This window comes from Drosophila ananassae, chromosome 3R (genome assembly GCF_017639315.1).
Source record: "Drosophila ananassae strain 14024-0371.13 chromosome 3R, ASM1763931v2, whole genome shotgun sequence".
NCBI classification, from domain to species: domain Eukaryota; kingdom Metazoa; phylum Arthropoda; class Insecta; order Diptera; family Drosophilidae; genus Drosophila; species Drosophila ananassae.
The window spans coordinates 20014229-20037863 of record NC_057930.1 but is presented as its reverse complement, the minus strand read 5'-3'; the positions used below and the strand labels follow the sequence as shown (position 1 = coordinate 20037863).

The 23635-nt window shown below is 42.3% G+C and overlaps 6 protein-coding genes across 13 annotated transcripts; 4 read left to right on the top strand and 2 right to left on the bottom strand.

Moving 5' to 3' along the window:
* Window positions 1–9: 9 nt before the first annotated feature.
* Window positions 10–1305, top strand: LOC6498263 (PI-PLC X domain-containing protein 2). Of its 2 annotated transcripts, none has more exons than XM_001962386.4 (2): window positions 10–218; window positions 277–1305. In XM_001962386.4, the coding sequence occupies exons 1-2, from the start codon at window positions 143–145 to the stop codon at window positions 1161–1163; spliced, it is 963 nt and encodes a 320-aa protein (XP_001962422.1). In that variant the 5' UTR covers window positions 10–142; the 3' UTR covers window positions 1164–1305. The 2 variants fall into 2 exon arrangements, with proteins under 2 accessions (XP_001962422.1, XP_014762040.1); XM_014906554.3 differs by having other exon boundaries at window positions 21–218; window positions 272–1305.
* LOC6497271 (kinesin-like protein KIF14) lies at window positions 1297–14846 on the bottom strand. The gene is made up of 2 exons (XM_001962387.4): window positions 13274–14846; window positions 1297–3383 (listed from the first exon to the last, which is right to left on the bottom strand). The coding sequence occupies exons 1-2, from the start codon at window positions 14681–14683 to the stop codon at window positions 1431–1433; spliced, it is 3363 nt and encodes a 1120-aa protein (XP_001962423.1). The 5' UTR covers window positions 14684–14846; the 3' UTR covers window positions 1297–1430.
* LOC6498264 (putative eggshell protein) lies at window positions 5582–11025 on the top strand. 3 transcript variants are annotated; one of them, XM_044716304.1, is made up of 3 exons: window positions 5583–6127; window positions 7463–10011; window positions 10823–11025. In XM_044716304.1, exons 1-2 carry the CDS (start codon window positions 5971–5973, stop codon window positions 7717–7719), a joined length of 414 nt encoding a protein of 137 aa, XP_044572239.1. In that variant the 5' UTR covers window positions 5583–5970; the 3' UTR covers window positions 7720–10011; window positions 10823–11025. The 3 variants fall into 3 exon arrangements, with proteins under 3 accessions (XP_014762041.1, XP_044572239.1, XP_014762042.1); XM_014906555.3 differs by lacking the exon at window positions 7463–10011 and having other exon boundaries at window positions 5582–6127; XM_014906556.3 differs by lacking the exons at window positions 5583–6127; window positions 7463–10011 and adding an exon at window positions 10114–10412.
* Window positions 14847–15231: 385 nt separating the features above from the next.
* LOC6498265 (6-pyruvoyl tetrahydrobiopterin synthase) lies at window positions 15232–17136 on the top strand. 3 transcript variants are annotated; one of them, XM_001962389.4, is made up of 5 exons: window positions 15232–15338; window positions 15402–15779; window positions 15872–15951; window positions 16515–16660; window positions 16724–17136. In XM_001962389.4, the coding sequence occupies exons 2-5, from the start codon at window positions 15712–15714 to the stop codon at window positions 16934–16936; spliced, it is 507 nt and encodes a 168-aa protein (XP_001962425.1). In that variant the 5' UTR covers window positions 15232–15338; window positions 15402–15711; the 3' UTR covers window positions 16937–17136. The 3 variants fall into 3 exon arrangements, with proteins under 3 accessions (XP_001962425.1, XP_032307712.1, XP_044572238.1); XM_032451821.2 differs by having other exon boundaries at window positions 15244–15302; XM_044716303.1 differs by lacking the exon at window positions 15232–15338 and having other exon boundaries at window positions 15393–15779.
* Window positions 17133–23588, bottom strand: LOC6497270 (alkaline ceramidase). 3 transcript variants are annotated; one of them, XM_001962390.4, is made up of 5 exons: window positions 22991–23588; window positions 21636–21892; window positions 21424–21561; window positions 18218–18510; window positions 17133–17463 (listed from the first exon to the last, which is right to left on the bottom strand). In XM_001962390.4, exons 1-5 carry the CDS (start codon window positions 23129–23131, stop codon window positions 17393–17395), a joined length of 900 nt encoding a protein of 299 aa, XP_001962426.2. In that variant the 5' UTR covers window positions 23132–23588; the 3' UTR covers window positions 17133–17392. The 3 variants fall into 3 exon arrangements, with proteins under 3 accessions (XP_001962426.2, XP_044572236.1, XP_044572237.1); XM_044716301.1 differs by having other exon boundaries at window positions 22987–23122; XM_044716302.1 differs by lacking the exon at window positions 18218–18510.
* LOC6498266 lies at window positions 18634–21205 on the top strand. Its single transcript, XM_001962391.4, has 2 exons — window positions 18634–19019; window positions 19238–21205. The coding sequence occupies exons 1-2, from the start codon at window positions 18649–18651 to the stop codon at window positions 20823–20825; spliced, it is 1959 nt and encodes a 652-aa protein (XP_001962427.1). The 5' UTR covers window positions 18634–18648; the 3' UTR covers window positions 20826–21205.
* Window positions 23589–23635: the final 47 nt, after the last annotated feature.

Here is a 23635-nt window from a genome sequence, read left to right as displayed (position 1 = left end):
CAGTGGCTGGTCACACTATTGTAGAGCTTCTTGTTTGTTTACCGTGCTTATCACTGCCCCATTTTGTGGCTATCTAAAGTTTAGATTCTAAACTTTAGTCCGAGGTTGAAGCTGGGGCTGCCCGGCCAATCACAAAACAACAATGAGCAATGAGCACTGGATGCGGGACCTGGCGCCGGAGCTGCGAGATCTGTCAATCATCAACCTGGCCATTCCCGGTATGGATGAGGTCATCTCTCTAATGGAATTAATTAATGCGACGCAAATCTAGTATAGGCTCCCACAATTCCATGACATATGGCATTAGCAGAAAGTCGAAGATTGCTCCTGATGCGGAGACAGCTATCCGGCGATGGCATCGTTTCTTTCCCTGCATAGTGCGACGTTGGTGCAAGACCCAGTCCTACGGAGTCCTCGACCAACTCCAGGCGGGCGTGCGCTACTTCGACCTGCGAATAGCCCAGGAGGATGGCAAATTCTACTACTGCCACGGGGTGTTTTCCATGGAGGTGTTTGAACCACTGCTAGAGCTCAGACAGTTTTTGGAAACACATCCCGAGGAGGTGGTCATCCTGGACTTGCAGCACTTTTACGCTCTGACCGTGGCGCATCACCAGCAATTGCACAAGGATCTGATCCAGTTTTTCGGTCATCTTCTCTACTCCACTGTCGATGGACCGCTCAATGATTGCTCCCTAAACCGATGCTTGCAGCTGCGACGCCAGGTGGTGATCATCTACCGTCGATGTCCGATTCCGCTGCCCCTGCGCTTTTGGCCCAGCTTTGCGTGGCCCACGCCCTGGCCAAACAAAGCGAGCGTAAAGAAACTACAATCCTTTCTCGAGGATTCTCTTCTATCCCGTCAGCCACATCAGGGATATGTCTCCCAGTGCCTTATCACACCCACAGGACGGTACATAGCCTTTCGCTTCTTCTTAAGCCTCAAGTCGACGGCGAAGAAAGTGGACAAGAAGCTAGAGCCCTGGATAGTGGAGCAAGTGCCAGGGCCCTTTGAGAACAAGGAAACGCCCCGCGTAAATGTTTTTCTTGCCGATTTCGTCAACCTTAAGGACGGACAATTCTGTAACTTAGTCCTGGAGCTGAACAGCAAATTACAGATACGAATGAAGGAGCTAGATATGGAAGTAGAATCATCAACTTGATGGTTTTCTTCCTTCGGTGATATTTATTATTTAAACGAAATTAGTAAGGAATAGTTTGTAGCTTTACTGTGAAATCAATGTCTTTTGTATTGTGCTTTTTGTATCTTAACCCAGAAATAACGCACAGAAACTATTTCCACTTGGTGCTATTAATATTGTATTTTCACAAACCAATATAAAAATATACATATATTTAAAAACATAAAAAACAAACATAAGCACATTGCAGCATCAAATATAGTCCAAGGATGGAACTAAGTGTCTGTGTCAGTCGATAAGAAAGCGCACAGCCTTCTGTGTTTTTGATGGCGAGGTGGCACCTCCAGCCGCCTCCGCCTGAGCCAGGGAACTGCGCATGCCGTTGAGCACGCCGTCCAGTCGAGTGAGAGCCTCCTGTAGGCTTATGGCCAGGACACCGCTATCCTGCAAGTTCTCTCGCTCGGCCAGGGCACTTTCGCAGTGACGCTGTAGTCGCTGGGCAGCGCGTTGCATCATATTTAGCTCCTGCTGGACTAGATTATTGAAATTGCTGCCGGAGCCGGGAGTCTCCTCAGGGTCATAGGTCAGCAGCCGCTTCGTGTACTGCACCAGCTTGCTGCTGGGAGAAGGACTGACTGGTGTTTTGCTTGATGGGGTGGAAGTCTGCCTCGGTGTGTTGCGGCTGCTGCTGCTGCTGGACACGTTTAGGAGCCTTTTCAGGGGCTTGTTAAGGAGAACCTCCTTCATGGCGCTTAGGTTCAACGCTATTCGACTAGAGTTGTGGGTTTCACTCAGGGTTTCGTTCAGATCCGCATCCAGGGGCTCCCAATCCACTTCAACACTTTGGAAAAGAGTCCTGGCACTCAGCTTCTCCTGCTGCTCGGCACTGTCCCTGACCATGTCCAGCCAAACGCCCAGGCGAGCTGTTGGCCATTCGGCCTTCAGACCCTGCTGCTTGTCCACAATCAAGATCACCGTGCGCAAAAGTCCGAACTCATCGGGGGTCTGGGTCTGCCGGAATTCCAACTGCAGGCCTAGCTGCCGGCACCGCTGGGTTGCCTCCTTGACCATTAGCTGGGTTTTGTGGAGGCTCTCCTCCGAAGGATTCAGCATAATGCGCTGAATGTCCTCCAGAAGGGTGGATTTCTGGGCTGGCGTCGATGCCTCGGCATCCTCCTTCAGCGGAGTCTGGTGCTCCTGCTGTGCCAAGGCCAGGGCCTGGCGCTCCGTTTCCAGCATTTCGCTGTTGCACTTGTACTTGAACTGTTCCAGCTCGAGGCACTGCAGCCTCTCCTCAAAATCTTTGGCGTGCTGGGCGCGTTCCTGCTCGATGCGCGTCAATGCAGCCCGCTTTTCCGCTTCGAGTTCCGATCGCAGTTGCTGCTCCTGCTTCTGCAGGACCTCCTGGTGGGCCAACTGAAAGTCCACCAGTTGATCGGCCTTTCCCCGTTGCGAGCAAAACGGATTGGAGATGCGGAAGTAGTGGGAGCCGCCGATGACTAGACGGTCGCCGTGGAACAACTGGCGTCGGTCCTGAAGCAGTTCACCGTTCACATAGGTCTCGAAATCCTCACTGCCGGGTATAACGTAGAGTTTCCCTCCACGTTCGTGCTCGATGCTGCAGTGCTGCAGAGCCACGAGCGGACCATCCAGCACAATGTCCGGCTGGGAGCTAGAGCTTCCTGGTAAACGTCCCCGACCAATCCGCACCAACCCCGGCGGCAGAAGGTAGAACAGAGTACCACTCAGTATGGGATCTGCCGTGAGATTAACCAGACATGCCTGCTTTTGTTCCGCAGTCAGTTCCAAAGCCAATCCCCGGCGTTTCAAAAGACGCATCTCGGACTTGCGCTGATCCTCCGCCTCTTTGAGCTTCTCCATCCAGGATTTTTGGGCCCTGCTCAGCTCCCGCTCCCTCTCGGCGAGCTGCTGGCGCAGTCCCTCCACCTCCGTTTCATCCACAGACGTCTCAATGATGATCTTCCTCGGCACTGGATTATTGTTGTTGCCGGAGAGACGGCGTTGCCTCTCGTACTCGTTCCTCAGCGACTTGAGGCGATCCACCTCGGCGCGCAGATCCCGGATGATCTTGTCGTGGGGGGACTCGTTCACCTTCACCCTGTTGACGATAGATCGAGCCTTGCAGGCGTACCGGAGCGTGGCCAGAGTCTCGTCCGCATGGAGGCTGGCCGGAGAGATGGTGGCCAGCATGACCGTCTTGGAGTTGCCACCCAAGTTTTCCTGGAACGAGAAGGCAAAGGCAGCCATAGTAGTAGGTATGTATGTTTTTGCAAAGACTTCAATGACAATAAATACGAGTGTACTTGTGTTTGAACAGATAATATTTAAATAAAATGAAATAAAAGTTCCAAGCCATTGTTGTTTAAATCAACTATATAATCATTCTTTTATTTAATCGGCAATTATTGAACTTCCTTGATGGAATTGTTGTTGAAAATGCTTCATTTGAATTCAAAATGATAACAATGTGACAAGATCTGTGGCTCATTTAAAGAAAATGTAATCTTTATAGTCTTTTTCCCCTATGACCTTAATCAATTTTACCCCTAATATTTTACTTCAAAAGCCTATCTTTCTGTATATATTTATGTCAGGTAATATACCCCCTAATATAGTTGGGGGGTATGCTGATAAGAAAAGTAAACAATAAGCTCAGGGCAACTGTAAGCAATCAAAGCACTCGCGTTCTCAAGGAACGAAAAATAGACAAACCAAACCTTCGAGTACGTTTTCAAGAGTGATAAGGACTGCCCTGATAAGACAGCTGGCATCGGGACACTACTAGGTGTCCGCTGATGATCATTATCGGGCCATACCCCAGTGCATCACAAGTATAGTATAGTGCACAGTGGGAATCAAGTGGGCAGGCGCTAAGTTGTTGTGCCAACGAAATACTTTTGGTTGCAAACACACGCACTCACTAATATACGTACTAGGTATTTAGCACACATATACCGACTTTAGGCGGTATGGGTAAGACACTTGTTTGATTTGGCGGGTCAGCACAGTGGGCCGAGGCGGAGAGAGACCGGCGAGAGGATGTTTGCTAAACTGCGCAGCAGCAGCGGCGTGGGCGTAGCTAATTGAGACTGCACAGTGGTCCATTTGGCTTAGTTTTCGGATGGGGGTTCTTTACAGGGTTGGTCGGTGGGGGCCCGTCAGGCTGGTCTGGTGTAAGAGTCCGAAACTGGGTCCATTAACCGCAAAATCAATCAATGAATTTTGGGAGTAGCGGTCGGTTAGTCATTGACGTACCAAATCGTACCATATAACCACATTTTTGGCCAAAAATAGCTTTCGGGCCGCCCACCTTTAGAAATTCGTCACGATCTGCCAGTAATAATGACAACTCGTGCTTACCAAACTTAAACCAAAAAAACATGCTAATCAGAGCGGTTCGTACGATATAGAGAAACAATCAAAGCCTTGATCGGAACCGGCTAAAATGACGTAGACCACATATTAACACTAGGTTTACGCAAATTTACGAAAATTCACGAAAACGTTTAACCTCTGATAAACTAATGGCATTTAAGGTGAATTTTGAGACATTTTCAGCACTCCAAACCAATCGTATATAGTATTAGCGAAGAAATCGTTCAAGTCCCCTTTAAAATCCGGGTAAAAATCCACTTGGTAACAAAATTTCTTTTGGATAAATGAGGCTATAACGTGGAATGGCCGTCCTGCAGTCTAGACTGTGATTAGCAAACCTTTTAAAGGTATACTATACCAATCTCAGTCAGATGTACCACCACCCCAGATGAACACCCGGCTACCACACATGAAATCACTCTCTAGACAACTGTCTTTCGGTGGCTTTTTGGATGTTAGCAATTTGACGCTAATAAGAAAAACTTCCAATAGTATTTTTCATGCCCTCTACCAATTAACACTTATTAAAAAATTCCAATAAAACACGGGCTGAATCACTGGGAAAATAGATGTGCTTGTAAAGCGTGCCGAGTAAATGAGATGAGTTCCACTGTGCCTCATGTGAGAGCTGTAACCAGAGAGGGGGTCAGTGTGGGGGCTTGGGGCTTATACAAAAGCACGAGATGCGAAAACACAACAAAAAACAATGCCATACATTATACATACATGCATAATACATATATATATATTTATTTACAGCTATGTTTAAGGGAATAGAACCAAAAATTAATTATTTAATAGGACCATTTTTAAAAAACCTAATAGTATGGATGTGTGAGTAAGAAAATAAAAGAAATTATTTTTTTTTTATTAATTTAAATAATAATACGCCCTAATTACCTCCCTCAGGTGTGCCAACACACTCACACATTGGCACAAAGAGAAAAGTAAATATGGGGAACAAAAACAACTTTACGCACGAGAGCCGAGGCAGAAAAACAAGTGCCGAAGCAAGCCGAGTCGTCCCGAAGGCCCCACAGAGCTACAAAAATGCTGTAATTCTAACACTCGGCTTTCAGTTTCCTACGAGACTTCCCCCAGAAGAGACATCGAATTTCCGTGAAATTTTCAAAGAAATCCTTGCACTAAGAGTTCAATGCAACAACCAGAGAGATACCTTGAATCGGTATTCCACGCGTAAACCCAAAAAAAATCGACAAAAAAGTGAATAAACAACAAAGACCCAGAGCGACACTCCAAAAGTGATCCAAACAGAGTTCATTGGACGCCCCGAGAGTGGAGAGACAAAGTGAAACGACCTCCCCCAACGCGCGCAAAAAAAGAGCGAAAAAAAAAAAGAAAACACACCCACTGCATCATCGCCAGCACTGCAGCCACTGCTCCTTAACCCACAAAAAGAGAGAGAGAAAACATGGATGTTTGGGGATTCTGTGTCAGCGACTCCACCATGGCATATGGCGGATCCATGCGGAATGGCTACTACCGGGACTACGAGCAGTTCCCGTACGGGACACTGGAGTCCACCACCTCGCCCTATGCGGTCAAGGACTGCTATAGCCGCGTCCAAGGTAACTATCACCGGAAGAGACTCCATCGGAGCTCCACTCCAGTCGTGTCATAGCCTCCAGCTTTCAGTCAGTCAGTCGCCATAATGCACTATTGGGTTAAAAAACATGTTTTGCATTCAGTATGTGTGTGTGTGTGTGAGTGTGCCCCCACCACCACCTCCCCACCCCACCACAGTTGTGAATTGCGTGTATTATTGTTGTTTTTGCAAGAATTTATAAATAGCCAGCCTGATTTCGCGTATGTTTTTTTGCATACATATATAAATACATACATATGTATGATGTTATGGTTGTGTGGAGCGAACACGCCTTATTTTTTTGCGCATAAGCACAGGGTGTCTTGGGTCGTGGAGCGCTCTTGGTGTTATCAGCAGCCCCCAAACTTCTCTATCTCTTCTCTGTTTACGTTTTAGCCAAGCCACAAAGTGGCTTACATCCCACGTGCCATTCCCCCAAACACATATACTCCCGCTCCACTAACACAGGTAGACTCAGGTTCGTTAAAATTTCCGGCATTTCAAAGCTAAAAGTTAAAGCGCAATTAAGATATCGTAAGCCGTGAAAAATCGTAAAAAAAAAATACTGAAATCTTTTATTATTTTATTTAGCCAGGTTGCCCAAAAGGGGGCTGCTTAATGGAGGTCAGTCATTCCACTTTCGAAAAGTTAATGTTAATTGAAACCCCAAAGAATGATCTTCTGAGTCAACCAGGTGGTTAAACAATGGCTTCTTGTTTATTGAATTTTTTTTAGGGAAGTCAGGCCAAATAGCGGCAGAACTAAGGCGCAATTTGAAATCTCAGGTGCACGTTTATCAGTCTGCCCCTAAAAACAAAGAGCATATGACTAATAACTGCAATATCATAGAGATATAATATATATATATAGAGAGATTATGCAAAGTCGCTTATCAGAGCTATATATAGGATCGGCGGGCTTTAATCAATAGAACCGTTTAGCAGTTAACACGCTAAATTGAGCAATCAAAGCAAAAGTTTAATCGACAGAGGCAGAGCCACAGTCACAGGGTCACCTGCTAGGGCAGTATCTGACGGATACAGATGCGAGGGGTGACGACGTGACGTCGAGAGCGTAGCTACGTCACGACCTCAAAATCAGCTGAGCGGCAGGGCGGGTGGGCAGCGGGGCAGCTGGGCACAGGCACGTAGGCCCGAAAAGTGAGACAAAAATAAAGGCGACCTTCTCGAAATAGTCTGTTAGGCTTCTAAAAAATGATAAGATTATGTAACCAACAGATGTTACTTTAGCTTGTCTTAGAAAACAAATAAACTGACCTTAGCTAACCTTTACAATTTTTATATTTTTTTATTTTCAGAAAAATGCAAGCAAATAAAGTCTGAGAAGCAGATGCGCAAGGACTGCCCCTTTTGCAAGGAGCACAAGAAGCGGCCTCTTATCAACTACATGCGGAAGAGGGAGCAGCGCAAGCACCATGACAGCATCTGCGAGGACGAGGAGGAGATGCACGAGCACGAGCACGAGCACAACCACTCCCACGCCCATGAGGTGGTGCAGCAGCCCGCTCCTGCGCTCTCCTCCGTCCTTGCCACCCAACAGAGCTGCAAGGTGTAACTTGGGATGGACAAAGAAGAAGAAAAACAAAAAAAAAAAATTAAATATTCAGCGATTCTTAAATGCCATATAAATGTTATAAAAAAAAAAGAAAGAAAAAAGCTGACACAAAGACGGCGACAAGCAAGTGAGAGAGCGAGACAACAACTGCAGCTACAATAATCCAGCGCGACTGTACCTTTTTGAACGGTTGCCGAAGCATTTCCGCATCGCGAATACACTACCATTTACAAAATCCCCAACCTGTTGATACCAATTTACAAAGATCCCCCTATACTCCTACCCAAAGTATCTTCGACATTTTTTTTTCTATTTCTACAAAGCCAATAGTACACAGTGAGAAAAAACAATCTTTGTCCGCTTGACCAACGCATTTTTTTTGACCTTAGACAAAGTGAAAAAAAAAGAAAAATAATTATACAAAAATACAACAACAACAACAAGGGAAGCAAAAATAGCAGAAAAAGTAAATTTTCTATTTTGCATACGAGACTGAGTAAAAAAAAAACTGCAGTAGAAAAGCCTAAGCTAAATTTCTTCTTTTTTCGACATAATTGGATGAGTTACAGGAATATATAATCGAAAAAATAATATATATATTAATATGAAGAATAACAACAAAGGAAAAATGCTTCATTGGCGATCAAGGTTTAGAATTATTATTTTTTTCGATATATGTGTAGCTATGTATACTTTGGACCCCGATTTTTATTGTATCCTTGTCTATATTAGACATTCCTTAATATATTTATTGTAATACCAACTGAGCATTGCACAGTTCGAGCAAATGTCAAAAAATCTAATTATTGTTAAATGAAAAAGTTGCAATTTTCCAAAAAAGTTTATGCCAAGTTACACTTTTTCAACCTTTTATATTAAAAAAAATAATAATAATTAAATATTTAAATAAAGATTATTTGGTGTTGAGCCCCAACTGTGCAAAAAATATACAAAAAAAAGTTAAAAAAAAAAATATATTGTATTAGTTAAGTAATTGATCAAGAAAATTTATTGATTTGTGAAAAATTTGCTTGCAGGTACCGAGAAAATTTTCAATTTATACAATGTTATATATCATATATATTATATTATAAAGTTTAATTTAAATTATATATTGAAAACAATAAAATTTAACAAAAATTAAAAACAAAATACTCCTTTTCTTGAATTTATGGGAAAAATAAAACAAGATTTCTCTAAAAATAAAATATTATTATTTACATTGAGGTGGGTCAGTTTCGAAAACAGCCCAAAACTGGTTTAGTTTTTGTCGAAAAATTCCTTTAATCTTTACGGAAACCTTTCCGTCTCGCACCATTTCGCTAATTGAAGTTAATAAGACTTTTACCGACCAAATTAATAAAAATTCCCATCATGAATACTCGAAAAATAAATAACAAAAAAATATTATGGCTAAGGTCAGTTTTCAACTGATTACCTGAGAACTAAATATGGCACTAATGTGACCCACAAAGTGTCTCCTTGAATCCCCATCAGCTATCTGGCTATCTGGGACCTTGACCATGTGAAAGTAGAGGGTTTCCTAGAAAGTCACCCCCAAATATAACCTTCCTTGAAGTGTTTTGGATTTGAAATTTGCATTTCAAAGATTCCAGAGGCGAGGCGCGTGGATGAGATCAGCTTTTCGTTTTGATTATAAAATTGCTCAAAAGCTCTGACCGCACTTCAAGATTGCTTGCATATTTAAATGACTCTTTTCCTGGGGCCTCGACCGGCTGGATCAAATTGTGAATAGCCCCAGCACGCCATATCTATATAGTATAGTACCCGTAGTACCCCCATGAGTCGAAAAAAAAACAAACAACGCACGGAGGGAAGCCATAAATGCAATTCTGTTTATACAATGAATTCTATTCATTTTAAATTCAATGTTAACCAGTTTGCTCAGGGATTGGAACTAGCTATGGGGGTGAAAGGGTGAAATTGTTATTATACGCTGGATTAAATTACAATTGTTGTTGTGTGGGAACTGGAACCAAACCAGCACGTTCTACTATTATCTAAAGCGAACGTGAATAAAGTTCAAAATTGGATTTTTATAGACCAACTTTAGAGTTGAAATATACGTTGAAATATTTGTTTTTTTTTTTGTCAGCGGTAGACCAGCCTCCCGTGAACTATAATTATCTTTTGTTCAATTAGTAAATAAAAAAATCTGTCAAACGCTTTTCAGACCTTAATATGGATTTTATCTTTTTTATTTATTCCACATTACTCCGGATAGTTAATAAGTGCTAATTTTGAAACTAAAGCTTTTGAAAAGCATGCTTTGTGAGTGAAAAATATTAAAAATGAATATTTTAAGATATAGTAGACCCTTCTAGAACTTTATAAGTTCTCTCCAAAGAGAGCTCTACCTTAATCTATATCATTTTTGTGGTTTTCCGAAGTGAGTACGAAAGCCTATGATTATAAATGCGGTTTATAAGGCTTAAAAAAAGAGCTAATAAACATATTCATTGAGAGTTTACTTAGAAAGTCAGTTTGCATTCAACATTTCAGTCTCAAAATTATTCCAGCCATGTGAAGGTTACAAGAAGGAACTTTAAATACTTAAAAAAAAGGAAAATTTGTTCAAAAATCTTAAAAAAAAAAAGGCTAAACCTCGCTTGTAAAAATGATAAAGCGTCTACTAAGCAAGCTAAGAACTCCCTATGGGGGAAAATCAACAGGTGATTTAATGATACTCTAAATTAGTAAACAAATTTGCTTAATTTTTAAAAGCGAGCCTCATTAAATGTATTTTTTTAAAATAATAATTTCAAAGCTCAAGCTGACTCTAAGCTCACACTGTTAACCTGTGCCAATTATATATATATAGGACCCCTTAATTACCAATTATATTCTGAAGTCTAGACCCCATTATCCCCAAAGTGGGATGCCAAATGCTGATATCTACATTAAATTATAATACGCATATAGATATCACCTTTATTCATTTGAATAGCAGTTATAGCTGTATTCTCGACAATAAAATTCAGGATTTCTGCTAGGTTGTTGTCTCTCTGACTAACTACATTTTACATCATTCTGAAGTTTACAGTCTAAGCCTTTTAATATATCTGTCAAACTTTTATTGCAGGCCTTAAGGATGGAAAGAAGTTGGGCAAGAGCAATTGCAAATGCGAGCCAGTGGCCTGTAAATGTGGCAAAAGGCGGCAGCAACAACAAATGAAACTTTTGTTGTCGCAACTTCAGAGCCGCGATAAGTTATCAAGTGTTATATTGTTTTAGTATACACCAACAAGAAGAAAAAAAATTACAAATAAAACACAACAAAAAGTATATTATCTACAAAGTATTTTTAAATCGGGGAGAAAATGTATGTAGCACTTGAGTTTATTATGCAAAGATAGGAAAAGTACTTGGAAGATAGCCAAGTCTTAGGAGCGGCGGAAAATTAAAAATACAATCAAAGATGGACTCGGACAAGGTCGATGATCCAACCTGGTTGCCCAACAATATTTCGCCTTAACTTGAGATGGTTCCCGAGGGTCTTACAATAGAATACGACGCCACTTGAGCAAATATTTGTCTTAATTTTTAATGCCAAAGCCGGTAAATTGGACAGAAACATGTGCGATGTTCTCTAGGACTTGGAACTACCGCAACTCTAATTAAAGTGGTTGGACAGCAAATGGCACTCGAGGGAACTGGTTTGGTTTACTAGGAAAATAGACAAGAGGGTGGACTTTGTAATCCCCACTAGAGCCTTTCACTCAACTTTAATTACTCATCAGGATGGGTTATAAATTACGTCGTAAAACGTCAAGTGTGGCTTTTTTTAGAGCACAGATTGGTTTATATAAAGTTGAAGGTGTCCCCATAGATAGGAGGAGATTTGGAAAGGTTAGTTATTAATCAATAAGTTATTAATCAATTGAAATAATAAACTTCTCCAGGGGGCTACTGCGTGATGTAATTTCAAGGCATTCCTGGTGACCTCACAGGTATTTAATAATTTATCATATGGATTAGCTATTTTACCCACTATAGCGACAATGATTTAAATAAATAATTTTCCTACAAAAGTAAAATTTTAAAATGACATGATTCATGTTTTGTAACGATTCCTTAAATAACAAAAGGAAAATATTTACTTCTATGCCTCATGACTCTTTTTTATATTTAAGTGATAAAAAGTTTTGTAAAGAAAGTATTGTGGGATAAACATATTTGGAAGATAGATATGGACGGCATCCCTTTCTTATCTTTTTAAAAATAAAAACGGAGTCATATTTTTCTCAAACAATAAAGTCTTAAGGCAAAACCATTAAAAAGTGAGACATAGCCTTACACTCACTTTTCTTAAAATAAATTTGTAGAGCCGGCACGTGTGCCTCTTTGTATCAGGCCATAATTTTATTTAAAATCAATAAAATCTTTAGCCACAACAAATAAAAAGTTAGACTTAATCTCCTACTCACTTTTCTTAATACAAATTTTTATAACACACGTGCCTCTTTTTATAAGGTCATAAATTTTATAAAAAAAAAACAAAATTTTTCGGCAAAAAAGAAATAAAAAGTTGGACAAAGCCTCCGAATCACTTTTCTTAAAATAAATTTCTAGAACAGGCACGTGTGCCTCTTTGTATCAGGTCATAATTTTATAAAAAAAAGAACATAAAAGAAATTTAAATCGTAAAAAGATATGATAAGGAATGAAGGAGAGGCCTTAATCACTCAATTGCCTGGGACACGGGGAGGTCTTCGATTCAACCTAAATGCCAAGATAAAAAGCTTAACAATTGAGCTTGATAAGAAACTTGGTTCTTAATTTTATGCATAAATAAAATGCCTTTGGCTAGTATTTATTTTACGCCATAATATTGTGCATATTTTATCCCACAACCACTTGATAGCCATAATCTAATCAGCCACAGACTTCTTCCCCATTTTCTGGCTTTAGCAAAGGGTGTATATAATAAATTAAATTAGTATACATTGTGATTGAAAGAGCAAACACATATTTGTCATGAGACCTAATCCCCAAAGCACTCATAAAGGTGTAGCACGAGATCAAATCTGTGATGACAATGGACATGGAAACAAAGCATCACGAGATTGTCTCAGACATGTCTCTCATGTTTGCCCAGTGATGTTTGGTTAAAGGGGAACAGTTTGGAAACTTTTGGGTGCATTTCCGAAGAGGTCGAAGTGGGTGCAGTCTCTATATACATAGCTCTGATTACTTTCCAAGTAATCAGCGATTGTGGGGAAACCTCATTCCACGGGCCATTGGCTAATCGAAACGACTTTGCTGATAGGCGGTCAGTGGTGATGGTTAAAGTGAGGGAACTATCGCCTAAAATAATTAATTTAAAATAAAAATAAAAATGTTTTTAATAATATATTGTAGTAAAATATTAACTGTACTTGTTTGCCTTGAAATACTTTATAGTTTCTTAAAATAGAATAACCAATTTTCGATTAGTTTCGCAATTTTTAATCAAAAATCAAAAAGGCTATCCGAAAGTAAACCAGTACAGTGACCTAATTGATAAGATTTCTACGGATTTTGAAGTACTCACCCTCAATAGCCAGGTGAGGACACTCTCCCGGTAGGGAACGAAGGCGCTGGGGGTTCCAGATCCCAACGGACCACTGGCCTTGCGGGTCTCTGCCAAGGCGGCAATCACTTTTCCCAGAGTCAGGAGGCTCTTGTTGATACTGACACCCTCCCGGATACGCTCCCCATTCGAACCAGAGACACTGATGCGCTCGCTTCCCGCCAGATCCACTAGGCTGATCTTGCTGCGCCGTGTTTGCCTCAACGAGGATATGGAGTCCGTGTCAGAGGAGAGCCCATCATCGCTGGTTAGGTCAGTTAGGTTCAGAACGATGTTGAAAATGGAATGGGAGCGCGAGCTCTTGTCGTTCATGGCAGTGGAGGCGGTGGCCCGTTGGGAGTTTCCCACGGCCAGCCAGTTACGGAGGGCCGAGTACGAGTCCACCGAGTGGGCACTCAGATCCACCACGTAGGGCCCAAAGATGGGGTGCTCCCGGACCTTCAGAGCTGGCCGCTGCTGATGCTGCACGGGCGTCGACTCCATGCTGCCGGCAGCTGCATGTTGGACACTCAACAGGTCGTGTATTTTTTCGTTGTATATTTCAAAGTAGCTGACCTCCACCTCCACCTGCAACTGCTGCTGAGCCTTGACGGCCTCGATCCTCCGGAACAGCTCGTGGCAGAAGCGCGGAATGATGCCTGCCTCGTCGTGGGGCGGTCCACCGTCCAGGGCAGCATCATCTAAAGCCTCGATACCCATCATACTGTAGGATTTTCCGGAGCCAGTCTGCCCGTAGGCGAACAGGCAGGCGTTGTAGCCCTCGAAGGCGGTGTCGATGAGCGGACGTGCTGTTCCGTCGAATACCTTGGCCTGGCAGGCAAAGTTTCTGCTTTCGGGGTCGCAGGAGTAGTAGACCTGATCATAGCTGAAGAAGTGCGTTACTCCAGCCGATGCGTCAGCGCTGCTGCCGGCCTGAACCGTGAGCTCATTGTTGTTGCCGTTCACCTGGACGACGTTCGTCACTTGCCCACGGGTGCACTCCAGGGCATTTAGCGGGCGCACGCGTACCGCCACGATCATGTTGCTCTCCTCGGATACGCTGTGAAAGGACTCCATGAGCGCATCCTTGTCCTTGGCCTTGGCACTCGGAGTTTTCGATCGGCTGGGAGTGTTTGTGTTTGTAAGCCTGTAGAGGGACGAAGGCGTGTAGCAGGCATTCAGGGCGGTGGGCCTCTGCTTGGGCTGCAAATTAGGTGTGGAGCCTGTGAAGGCCGTGTTCAGGAGCTGCTCTGAGCGGGGTTCTACGCTTTGCCGCGGCGTCCGCGTCAGCACCTTTTTCCTGAGTCCTTTAGCGTCGGACGCCGGCGTCGACTTTCCGCGGGTCTGGAACTGCTGAATGCGTTGACGCACTGGCGTGCTCTTGTTGCTCATCTTTTAACAAATTCTCTTTGATATTTTCAGTTATAAAATTCAGTTGTTTTGAAAAGTTTCGAATTATTGCGCGGCGTCGTTTGTTGATAAATTTTTGTTGCTAGTGACGTGTCGCGGCCGATAATAAAACAGGGTTGATTGGCAATTAACATGTGGAGAAGATAAATAAGTCTGGCAGCGCTGTCATTGTCGATAAATTTCTATCGAAATATAATCTTTGGCGGTCTTTTATTTCAAAATATCAGAAATATTTCCAATTGAGTAATAAAATGAATTATTCTTTCAACTAAGATTATTTTTTCTTAGTGGATATTATTATTTTTAATAATATTATTAATTTTATTATTTATAATTCATTTTCTAGTGCAGCTTCTATAATGTTATTGTAATAGGTATTATAAATTTCCGATATAAAATTATTTTATAGATTGATTAATGTAAGATTTTGAAGCCTTTTTTATGAAATTCTTGTTAAAAAAATAATGAATAAAATATTTTATTTTTTTAAATCCCAGTTTGAAAACGGTGCTAAAATTAATAATAAACTGTTAAAACTGTGCATCTCTAACCGATAACCGATAGACCAATTGGCAGCTGTTTCTGAGCAACGTAGTCAAAAGTAAATATTATTGAAAATTCGATTTGAACCGTACAGGTAAACTAATTGCTTCTAAACCACTAACCATGGCTTAATAAGTCTACTCTCTTTTCGTTTTAGAGAGCGCATACCGAGCCGAATTATATTTCAGATAGATTGAAAATTTGTAATCAGCCAACTTAAAGGAAATCCGACTCGCTCATCACAACTAGTTCCGACCAGATTGATATCTCTGCCACCACCTGCAACGCATTTGTTGCTAACAATTTCCTTGTTCTCGCTTTTGGCTTCTATATAAATACGCGCGGATCAAAGCAGGTTTTGCATTCACTGCAAAACAGTGCTCAGGCGTGCAGTTAACTCCCCCAAGCTCAGTCGTCGTCCAGGTGCTTTTCCAGCAAAAACAAATCAAAAGATTTAATTTAACAACATGTCTCAACAACCTGTTGCCTTCCTCACCCGACGCGAAACTTTCAGCGCCTGCCATCGCCTCCATAGGTACCAATCGAATAGAATTCAATTGCTTTATTCAATTTGCGTTTGCCAACTAAATAGTTCAATTTGCGTTGACATTTTCACTTAATTTTCAGCCCCCAGCTAAGTGATGCCGAGAACCTGGAAGTCTTCGGGAAATGCAATAACTTTCACGGCCATGGGCACAATTATACAGGTAAACATCTGAAGAGGATTATAGGGTTTAGTCCTTTGATTAGAGATCTATGTTTCTAAAAAGTACAATGAGTTGAAAAACTTTCTAAACAGACTTTCTAAAACAGAAATGCATATGTTGTGCATCCTGACCAATTATCTACATATATTTTTTATGAGCTTGTTGTGTTGAAAACAATTGAAATAATAATACTCTATCAGAAAATGTATCATTTAAATGCCTGATTAGTTGCAAAACGGCATCAGTGTCATGTAACCAGATTCGTTAGAGTCCAAGCCAGAGCAATTGGAAATGTGAGACTGAAAAATGCTTAACCATAACCATAACAAAACCTTGGCCGACAAGCTCGCTTATCAAAACCATATTCAAGTTCAACGCTCATAGGTAATAAAAGCTGTATTATTGGACTGGCGACCGAGAATTGATAATGAACATGATGAGATCAAAGGGATCAACATAAGTGGAAAATATTTTGGGCGACATGGGGTTCTACAAACAACGCATATTATTGTTCCATTTATAGAGTTATGATTAAGTTTTTGATAATATTAATTTTCTTTCAGTTGAGATCACTGTTCGAGGACCCATTGATCAGCGCACTGGAATGGTGCTGAACATCACCGAACTCAAGGATGCTATTGAAACGGTGATCATGAAGCGCTTGGATCACAAAAATCTCGACAAGGATGTGGAGTACTTTTCAAAGACTGTACGTTTGCCATTAAATACTCTAAACACTTACCTTACTCACCAATTACTTCTTGTTTCGCAGCCAAGTACCACCGAAAATCTTGCAGTTTACATCTGGGACAATATCCGGTTGCAGCTCAAGAAACCCGAGCTGCTATACGAAGTGAAGATCCAAGAGACACCAAAGAATATTATAAGCTATCGTGGTCCATATCCTTTGAACGGGATCTACAATCCCATCAACAAGCGCATTCCCCACGACTCGTGTACCAACATATCCTCAGACTCGGATTAAAATCCGACTCCTTTTGAATGCAATCCCAATGAATTGACGAATTTTATTGAAACAATACCCCCACTCACACTCACACGATTAGAAAAGACATTTAGTTACCTGGTAAGGGAATGAAAAGATATACGAATTACAAAGTATATAGAATTAAGAGCTGCTGTATGTTTCTCGAACATAATACTGAATAAACACATTAAAATGAAGCATTTTATTTAAAAACATTATTTATTTGAGGCATAACTAAATCGAGTGATAACTCAGTACATATTTTGACATTTGTTTCAATTAATATTATTGCATTTCGCTTAAAGTAACGCTCTATATGGCAGCTATACTGAGCAGCAAGCTAATTAATCGCTAAGGATTGTATATTTAATTTCGGCACTCCTCCTCCAATACTAATTTATATCACGCTGTGTATGTCTATGTTTGGAAAATGCTCCACAGAAAGAACTGGCATTAGTTCTTCCGGTGCTTGGGGTCGTAATCCTGCATGTACAGGCTGCAGTAGACGAGCCAATCTTTCGAATCTGTGGGATCAGCAAGGTAGCGATTTCAATCACTTGAAATTGTATTATAGTTTGAGCAAAGATCTACTTTGGTTAGTTCAACTACGAGTTGGTTAGTTTGGTTAGTAATGTTGTTGGGTCGTAAGGTTGTGAAGATAACAGAGAACATTCGAACCTCGAAACAACGTAACTTTCAGGTACTGACAACTCAGGTGTGTCGTCAACTCATCTAAACTAAAGTAGTTGCAATTTATTTTTTCATTATTTTTCGGGAAAAGCATAGGAACTTTTTGCTTTGGAAGTCATGGGATGAATTAGTTAATAACATATCACAGTCTGATGGTATCGAAGACTTTAACTGAACGGCTAAGCTTTGGTTTTTTTTTTTTGTATTTGGTATAACTATGTCCTTTGGATATGTCTTTTTAGGCTACGCTGTGAGCACTTGAGTAAAGCTCTTCGGGTTCTTTTGGTTTTTTTTTCCAACGATTTGTAACGAATCTTAATGCTTTAACAGACTTGTCTCCTCAGATACAACCGCGCGATCCGATCCGAATTCATTTGCTAAGTGTATAAATACTTCTATATGGCTAATAAAACGTCTCAACTACTGGATTTATCAAAAGTGTGCGCTAAAATTACAATTCTCTTCAATAACTCTACATTATACGCATTTTACTCTTGGTCATGGTCATTTCTCTGGTCTCTCCACCTGCCACTGCCACTCTCTCCATTCCAGCATCGCCATCTCAGATGGTGTTGCGCAGGGCCTTACCTGGATTCCGGATCGATATGAAGGGTATCCCGAACTCAAACTCGTTTTTCGGCCAGTACTTGAGCAGGGGCTGGCGCTGGGGCAGCTCCGACTCCACATAGAAGTAGGCGAACAGCACCAGCACCGTGTAGGCGGCGATGAAGATGAAAATGTGCCAGAAGCCGTGCAGGTAGGGGAAGTTGATCGAAGACCAGGCCTCGCAGAAGACCCTGTCGTTGATCCAGCAGAAGACCGCCACGGCCCAGACGGTTGTGGAACGGATGCCCAGGCGATAGACCCTCTGGTCACTGACTCTGTATTGGATCGAAAGTTAAATAGTTTATAGTTTTTTTAAGATAGTTTTCTCAAGCTGTTTTTTTTATGATTATAATCCAATTACCAACCGAAACACTTACAGCCTGAAGTATTTCAAATTAGAATTAGTGACAACCATGAATCGGGTGAGGAAGGTTCTTGGTCCTCTGGTTGTTCTTCTAGGAGCTAACCTCTGGCTTTCAAAGGGAGCTAACAGCAAGAATACTGTTCGGTATTATGTCAACAGTCCTGTCTGCAAAATGCCCTACGTGAATCCCTTCACTTGGGATACCATGTCAGACTTTCACCGGAAAAAGATGAGGGAGTGCCGGAATGACAGTGACTTGGTGACCAGCCAGTTCGACTTCAACACCCACCAGTACCGACTGCACATTCACGAGCATCTGGCCAGACCGCTCCTGAAGACCAAGGGGCACGCCACTCTGGAGTGCGAATATTCAAATATATCCCGTAACCCTTCAGCCAAATATCCGGACGACTACTACATGTGAGTGTTAAGACTGACGAGGTGACTGGAAGGTGTCACATGAAAGACTGATATGACTGTCCACTGATTACAGATAGTTGAGTTCTAAATAATTTAAAAATAAATAGCTAGAAACCCAACATGATATGCCGATAAGATTTCGGGTTGTTTCTTTCGAAATATTCGAAATTGGAAGAAGAATTAGATAGTGATTAGAACTATTTATTATTCCTCCACAGACAATCCAAAATGCATCGCATAACTAACCACGAAGTGGTGCCTAACAACACGGACTACATAATCACCAAGTGCTACGTGAGGAGCAGCAACCATACGCGGAAAATAGTCCAGTCAGACTCCATGTCCTTCATACAGGATCCTCTGACCAACAAGAAGGTGAGGGATTTTGAGCGAAAGCAAAGGACTGACCCCCATCCCAGTGTCCTGATCATGGGTCTGGACTCCACTTCGAGGATAAATCTCCGACGAGCCATGCCCCTGGTGTATGAGTATGTGAAGCGGCCAGGATGGTTCGAAATGCAAGGATACAATAAAATCGGAGACAACACATTCCCAAATCTGATGGCCGTGCTGACAGGACACTCGGAGGCAGGAGTGGAGGATCTCTGCGATGTCCGGGAGAAGGGCTGCCTGGACTCACTGCCCTTCATCTGGAAGCGGTTCAAGGAAGCCAACTACACCACGGCCTTTGCCGAGGACTGCAAGTCGATCAGCACCTTCAACTACCTAAAGCCGGGATTCGTGAAGAAACCAACGGACTACTACCTCCGCCCGCTGCTCCTGGCCAGCGAGGAGCAGTTTCCCGTGTCCAAGGACTGGGGCTATGCCTACTGCGTCGGCAGGCACTTGAGCTTCCGCTATGTCTGGGACTTTGGGCAGCAGTTGGTCGATCGGTTTTTGGGCCGATCGCCCTTTTTTGGATTCCTGTGGAGCAACAGTTTCACCCACGACTACTACGAGGGTGCCACTGCCCTGGACAAGCTCTTCCGGCGATATCTGAAGTCCTTCCAGGACATCGGCCTCTTCAAGCGCTCCATTGTCATCCTGATGAGCGATCACGGCCATCGGTACAATACCCTGCGCCGGGCGGCCTCCGGCTACTTCGAGGAGCGCATGCCCATGATGTTCATCTATGTGCCGCCGTGGTTCAGGAGGAAGTACCCGCAATTCGTCGCAAATCTGAAGAAGAATCGCAATCGCTTGACCTCCAACTACGACGTCCACATGACCCTCCACCACCTGCTGCAGTTGCCCAGCAAGTCGATGGCTGACTTCCCGGCCAAGTACAGGGCCAAGCAGTGCCCGGGCTGCCAGTCCCTGTTCTTCGAAGTTCCCTTCAATCGCACCTGTGCCATGGCCGGGATCGAGGAGAAGTGGTGCTGCTGCCAGCCCTCGGAAACCATCACCTCCCCACTTGTGGAACCTATTGTCTATGCCATAGTCGAGAGGATGAACCACCACTTGGTGGAGCGAAAGTTCGATACTTTGTGTCACAACTACACTCTTAAGCAGATCGTCAAAGTGGACCGGAAATCGATTCTGGCCACGGGTCTGAAGCCAGTGGACAAGGACGAGTATGTCTACATAGTCCAGTTCAAGACGCGACCTAACCTTCCGGAATTCGAGGCCACTGTCCGCTGGAACAATCGCACCAACTCCCTGCTAGGCATGGACGTGGATGACATCAGTCGCTTGAACTCCTACAACAAGGATGCCAACTGCATGAACGACAAGACGGCCAAGAAGTATTGTATTTGCAAGGATAGCATTAGAGAGTCAAAAGATAGTCAGGAGAACTCCGGATAAACTACCAAAGACATATTATATATCACTCCATAAAATTTCCCTTCCCTTTCCAAGACTATCCATCAATGAAGTAACCCACATCCGTCAATCACTCGTAATGAACACAAATATGAGTAATTTTTTAAATCCCAGAGGGATTTGCTGGAGGCCCAGTAGCCTCCTACCCCAACTTTCAGTGAAAGCCCTAGAGTGATGGGTAGCCAGAGGAGTGGGCTTATTTTAACGACCCACTACACACTGAGTAATTCCATTGATATAATTGATTGATAAGCCAGAACTTTCCCCCTCTACTCGAGGGAAGCACCTTTTGGGTCTGACCTTTGCCACCTATCGTCCCACAACTATTGGTAGAAAAAAAAAATAAAATAGAACAGACAGTGCGATAAGGTTTAAATAATTTCACAAGGCATGCATTCGGAACACTTGTTCCCAAAACCGATAAAACCCAATCGCAGAAACATAAACGATAAGGTGGATGAGTGATGGTAGATACATGATTTATGGGCTTAGTTCAGTTCGGGTCACCCGAGGGGGAAATCAGAGCAGGACCTTATCTGTTTAGTTTATCAGAAAACCCTCAAAAATTTATTTAACTCACCTCTGGAGCTCACGGTAGAGCATTACCATTGTCGGGACACTCATGAACATGAGAACAAAGGCATTAACGATCGGCTTCCACCAAGACAGAAATGTGGCGGCAATCGCCGATAGCAGCATGAGCCAACTGAAGGTTTTGCTGGAGGAACAAAGGAGGCCGCATGTCGGGGATTAAGATATGAGATACTATTACTATGAGAATTTCCAACTCACCGATCGTTTTTCACAAACTTGGGATAATAACGCTTGGGATAGAAGAGCGAAAAGGCCGCCATGAAGACCCAGAGAATGGCCAGTTCGTCCAGCAGCTGGCCAATTAGGCTCAGCGTGGCATGGAAGTACATCGAGCTGAGGCCCACCACGATCAGCAGAACCCAGATCACATGGATGCCGGGGGTCACGAAGCGTCCGTACTCCTTGAAGAGCATGATCAGTACGGGGGGCAGTAGTATGAACAGGAAGTTGCTGAACTGTGGGTGGGAAAAATAAATAATTCAGATATAATTGAAATAATTGTTAAATAATGAGGCCAAAATGAATTGTAAAATGTTATCCCAATATTTACTTTTTCTTTAGCGACCTGCTCTTTCAGCAATTTGCACTTTATCACGAAAATTGCTGATTATATTGAAATAATTAAGTGCAATTTATTATTTTGTGGCAACAAAGTGAGAAGTGGGGCAGTTATCACTTATTAAGGGGTGATATTTCTATTTCCCCCCTCCAAGAAAATGATAAAAAATGGGGCTAGGCCAGCTGATATCTTTCGTATTGGACTTGGGATGATAAATCCCATTTAAATGTAATTTTATTTTATTATTCTGTTGGAGTGCCAAGAGCGGGGTCATTCACTCCACTTGAAAAAGTAATTTGAGTTGAAACAAAGAGGAAATGCGTTTTCAACAAATTGCGCTTCAAAGGCCTCCAACTCATTAGTCATGACAATGAAAAAAAAAAACCAATTAAAAAATGCCCATTTTAAGTTGTAATTGTTTGTTAGAACAAGGCTAGAAAATGTGGCACAATAGATTATGTTTTTATGAGCCACTAGGAAAGAAACTAAGCCACTGATAACCTCTGATTCGGAACTAATCTTTACTATTTCTATTTTAATTCAAGAATTGTTAGAAATCTCTCTTTATTTTTTAATAATTAACCAATAGAATAGTCTCTGTAATATCACATTGCATTTCATTGAAAGCCTGAACCTTGCCTGGTTTCGTAGGAAATGAAATAGAATCGTGGCACGTTTCTAGTCGATAAGAAATAGCGGCCATGGAGTGCTGCAATGCGAAATTGCAATTTATAATTTTTCAAACAAAAAAAAATAATAAAAAAAGGTTACAACACCTCCTTCTCTCTCTCGCTTACAGCATCTTTTGTTTACACGCCACCGGTCTCGCTCTAACTGGCAAGGAAAAAAGGTCAAGGCCTAGCCCAGTGGGTGGTTGCAAGGAGGAGGAAAGTGCAGCTGCCGGGCGAACCACAGCTACCACCAGGCTACTATAACTAGAGCAGGGCAATGGGAACATATGAGTGTATATTAAAAATAAATTGCACATACGCACCGTGTTCACGAACTCTGCTATATTTGATGAAATTAAGTAATTGCCCTCGCACCAATCGACGGGCGAGCTTCCGGGTCTCAGATGCTCCCAGGCCATGGCGTAGATGTCCAGCAGTCCCCCACCCATTCCCACCCCGCCCATTGCCCCTCACAATGTGGACAAAAACCAAACAAAGAGCTCCCCACTTGGCACTTGGCGCGCTTCGAATTTTTGATTTTGGATTTTTTTCTTTAATTTTATTATTATTTTTTTTAAGCAAATGGATTTAAACACTTTTTGTTTGTTTGTTAGTTTGCTTTGTTGTGGTAGTTCAGGGTAGTTGCAGAGCTGTTGTGTTTGTTTTGCTTGCACTTTGCATAATAGCGCAGTAGTTCTTTGTCAAGGGGTTTCTTAAAAAACCACTCCTGGGACCAGTTTCTAATCGATTCAAAGTTAGTTTCAGTTATGTAAGCCACTACCGGTGGACAGGCACTAGTTCTGATGTTCAATTTATGGTAATGCGGAGCTACGAAGAAAGCGGAATATTCGAACCGTCCGCTAAGTAACGTCCGACGTGGAAAGCAGGGGAAAACAACAAATATCTAACTATATACATATATATATATTATCTGTGAACCGTTATTGCTAGATTTGAAGCAACAACCA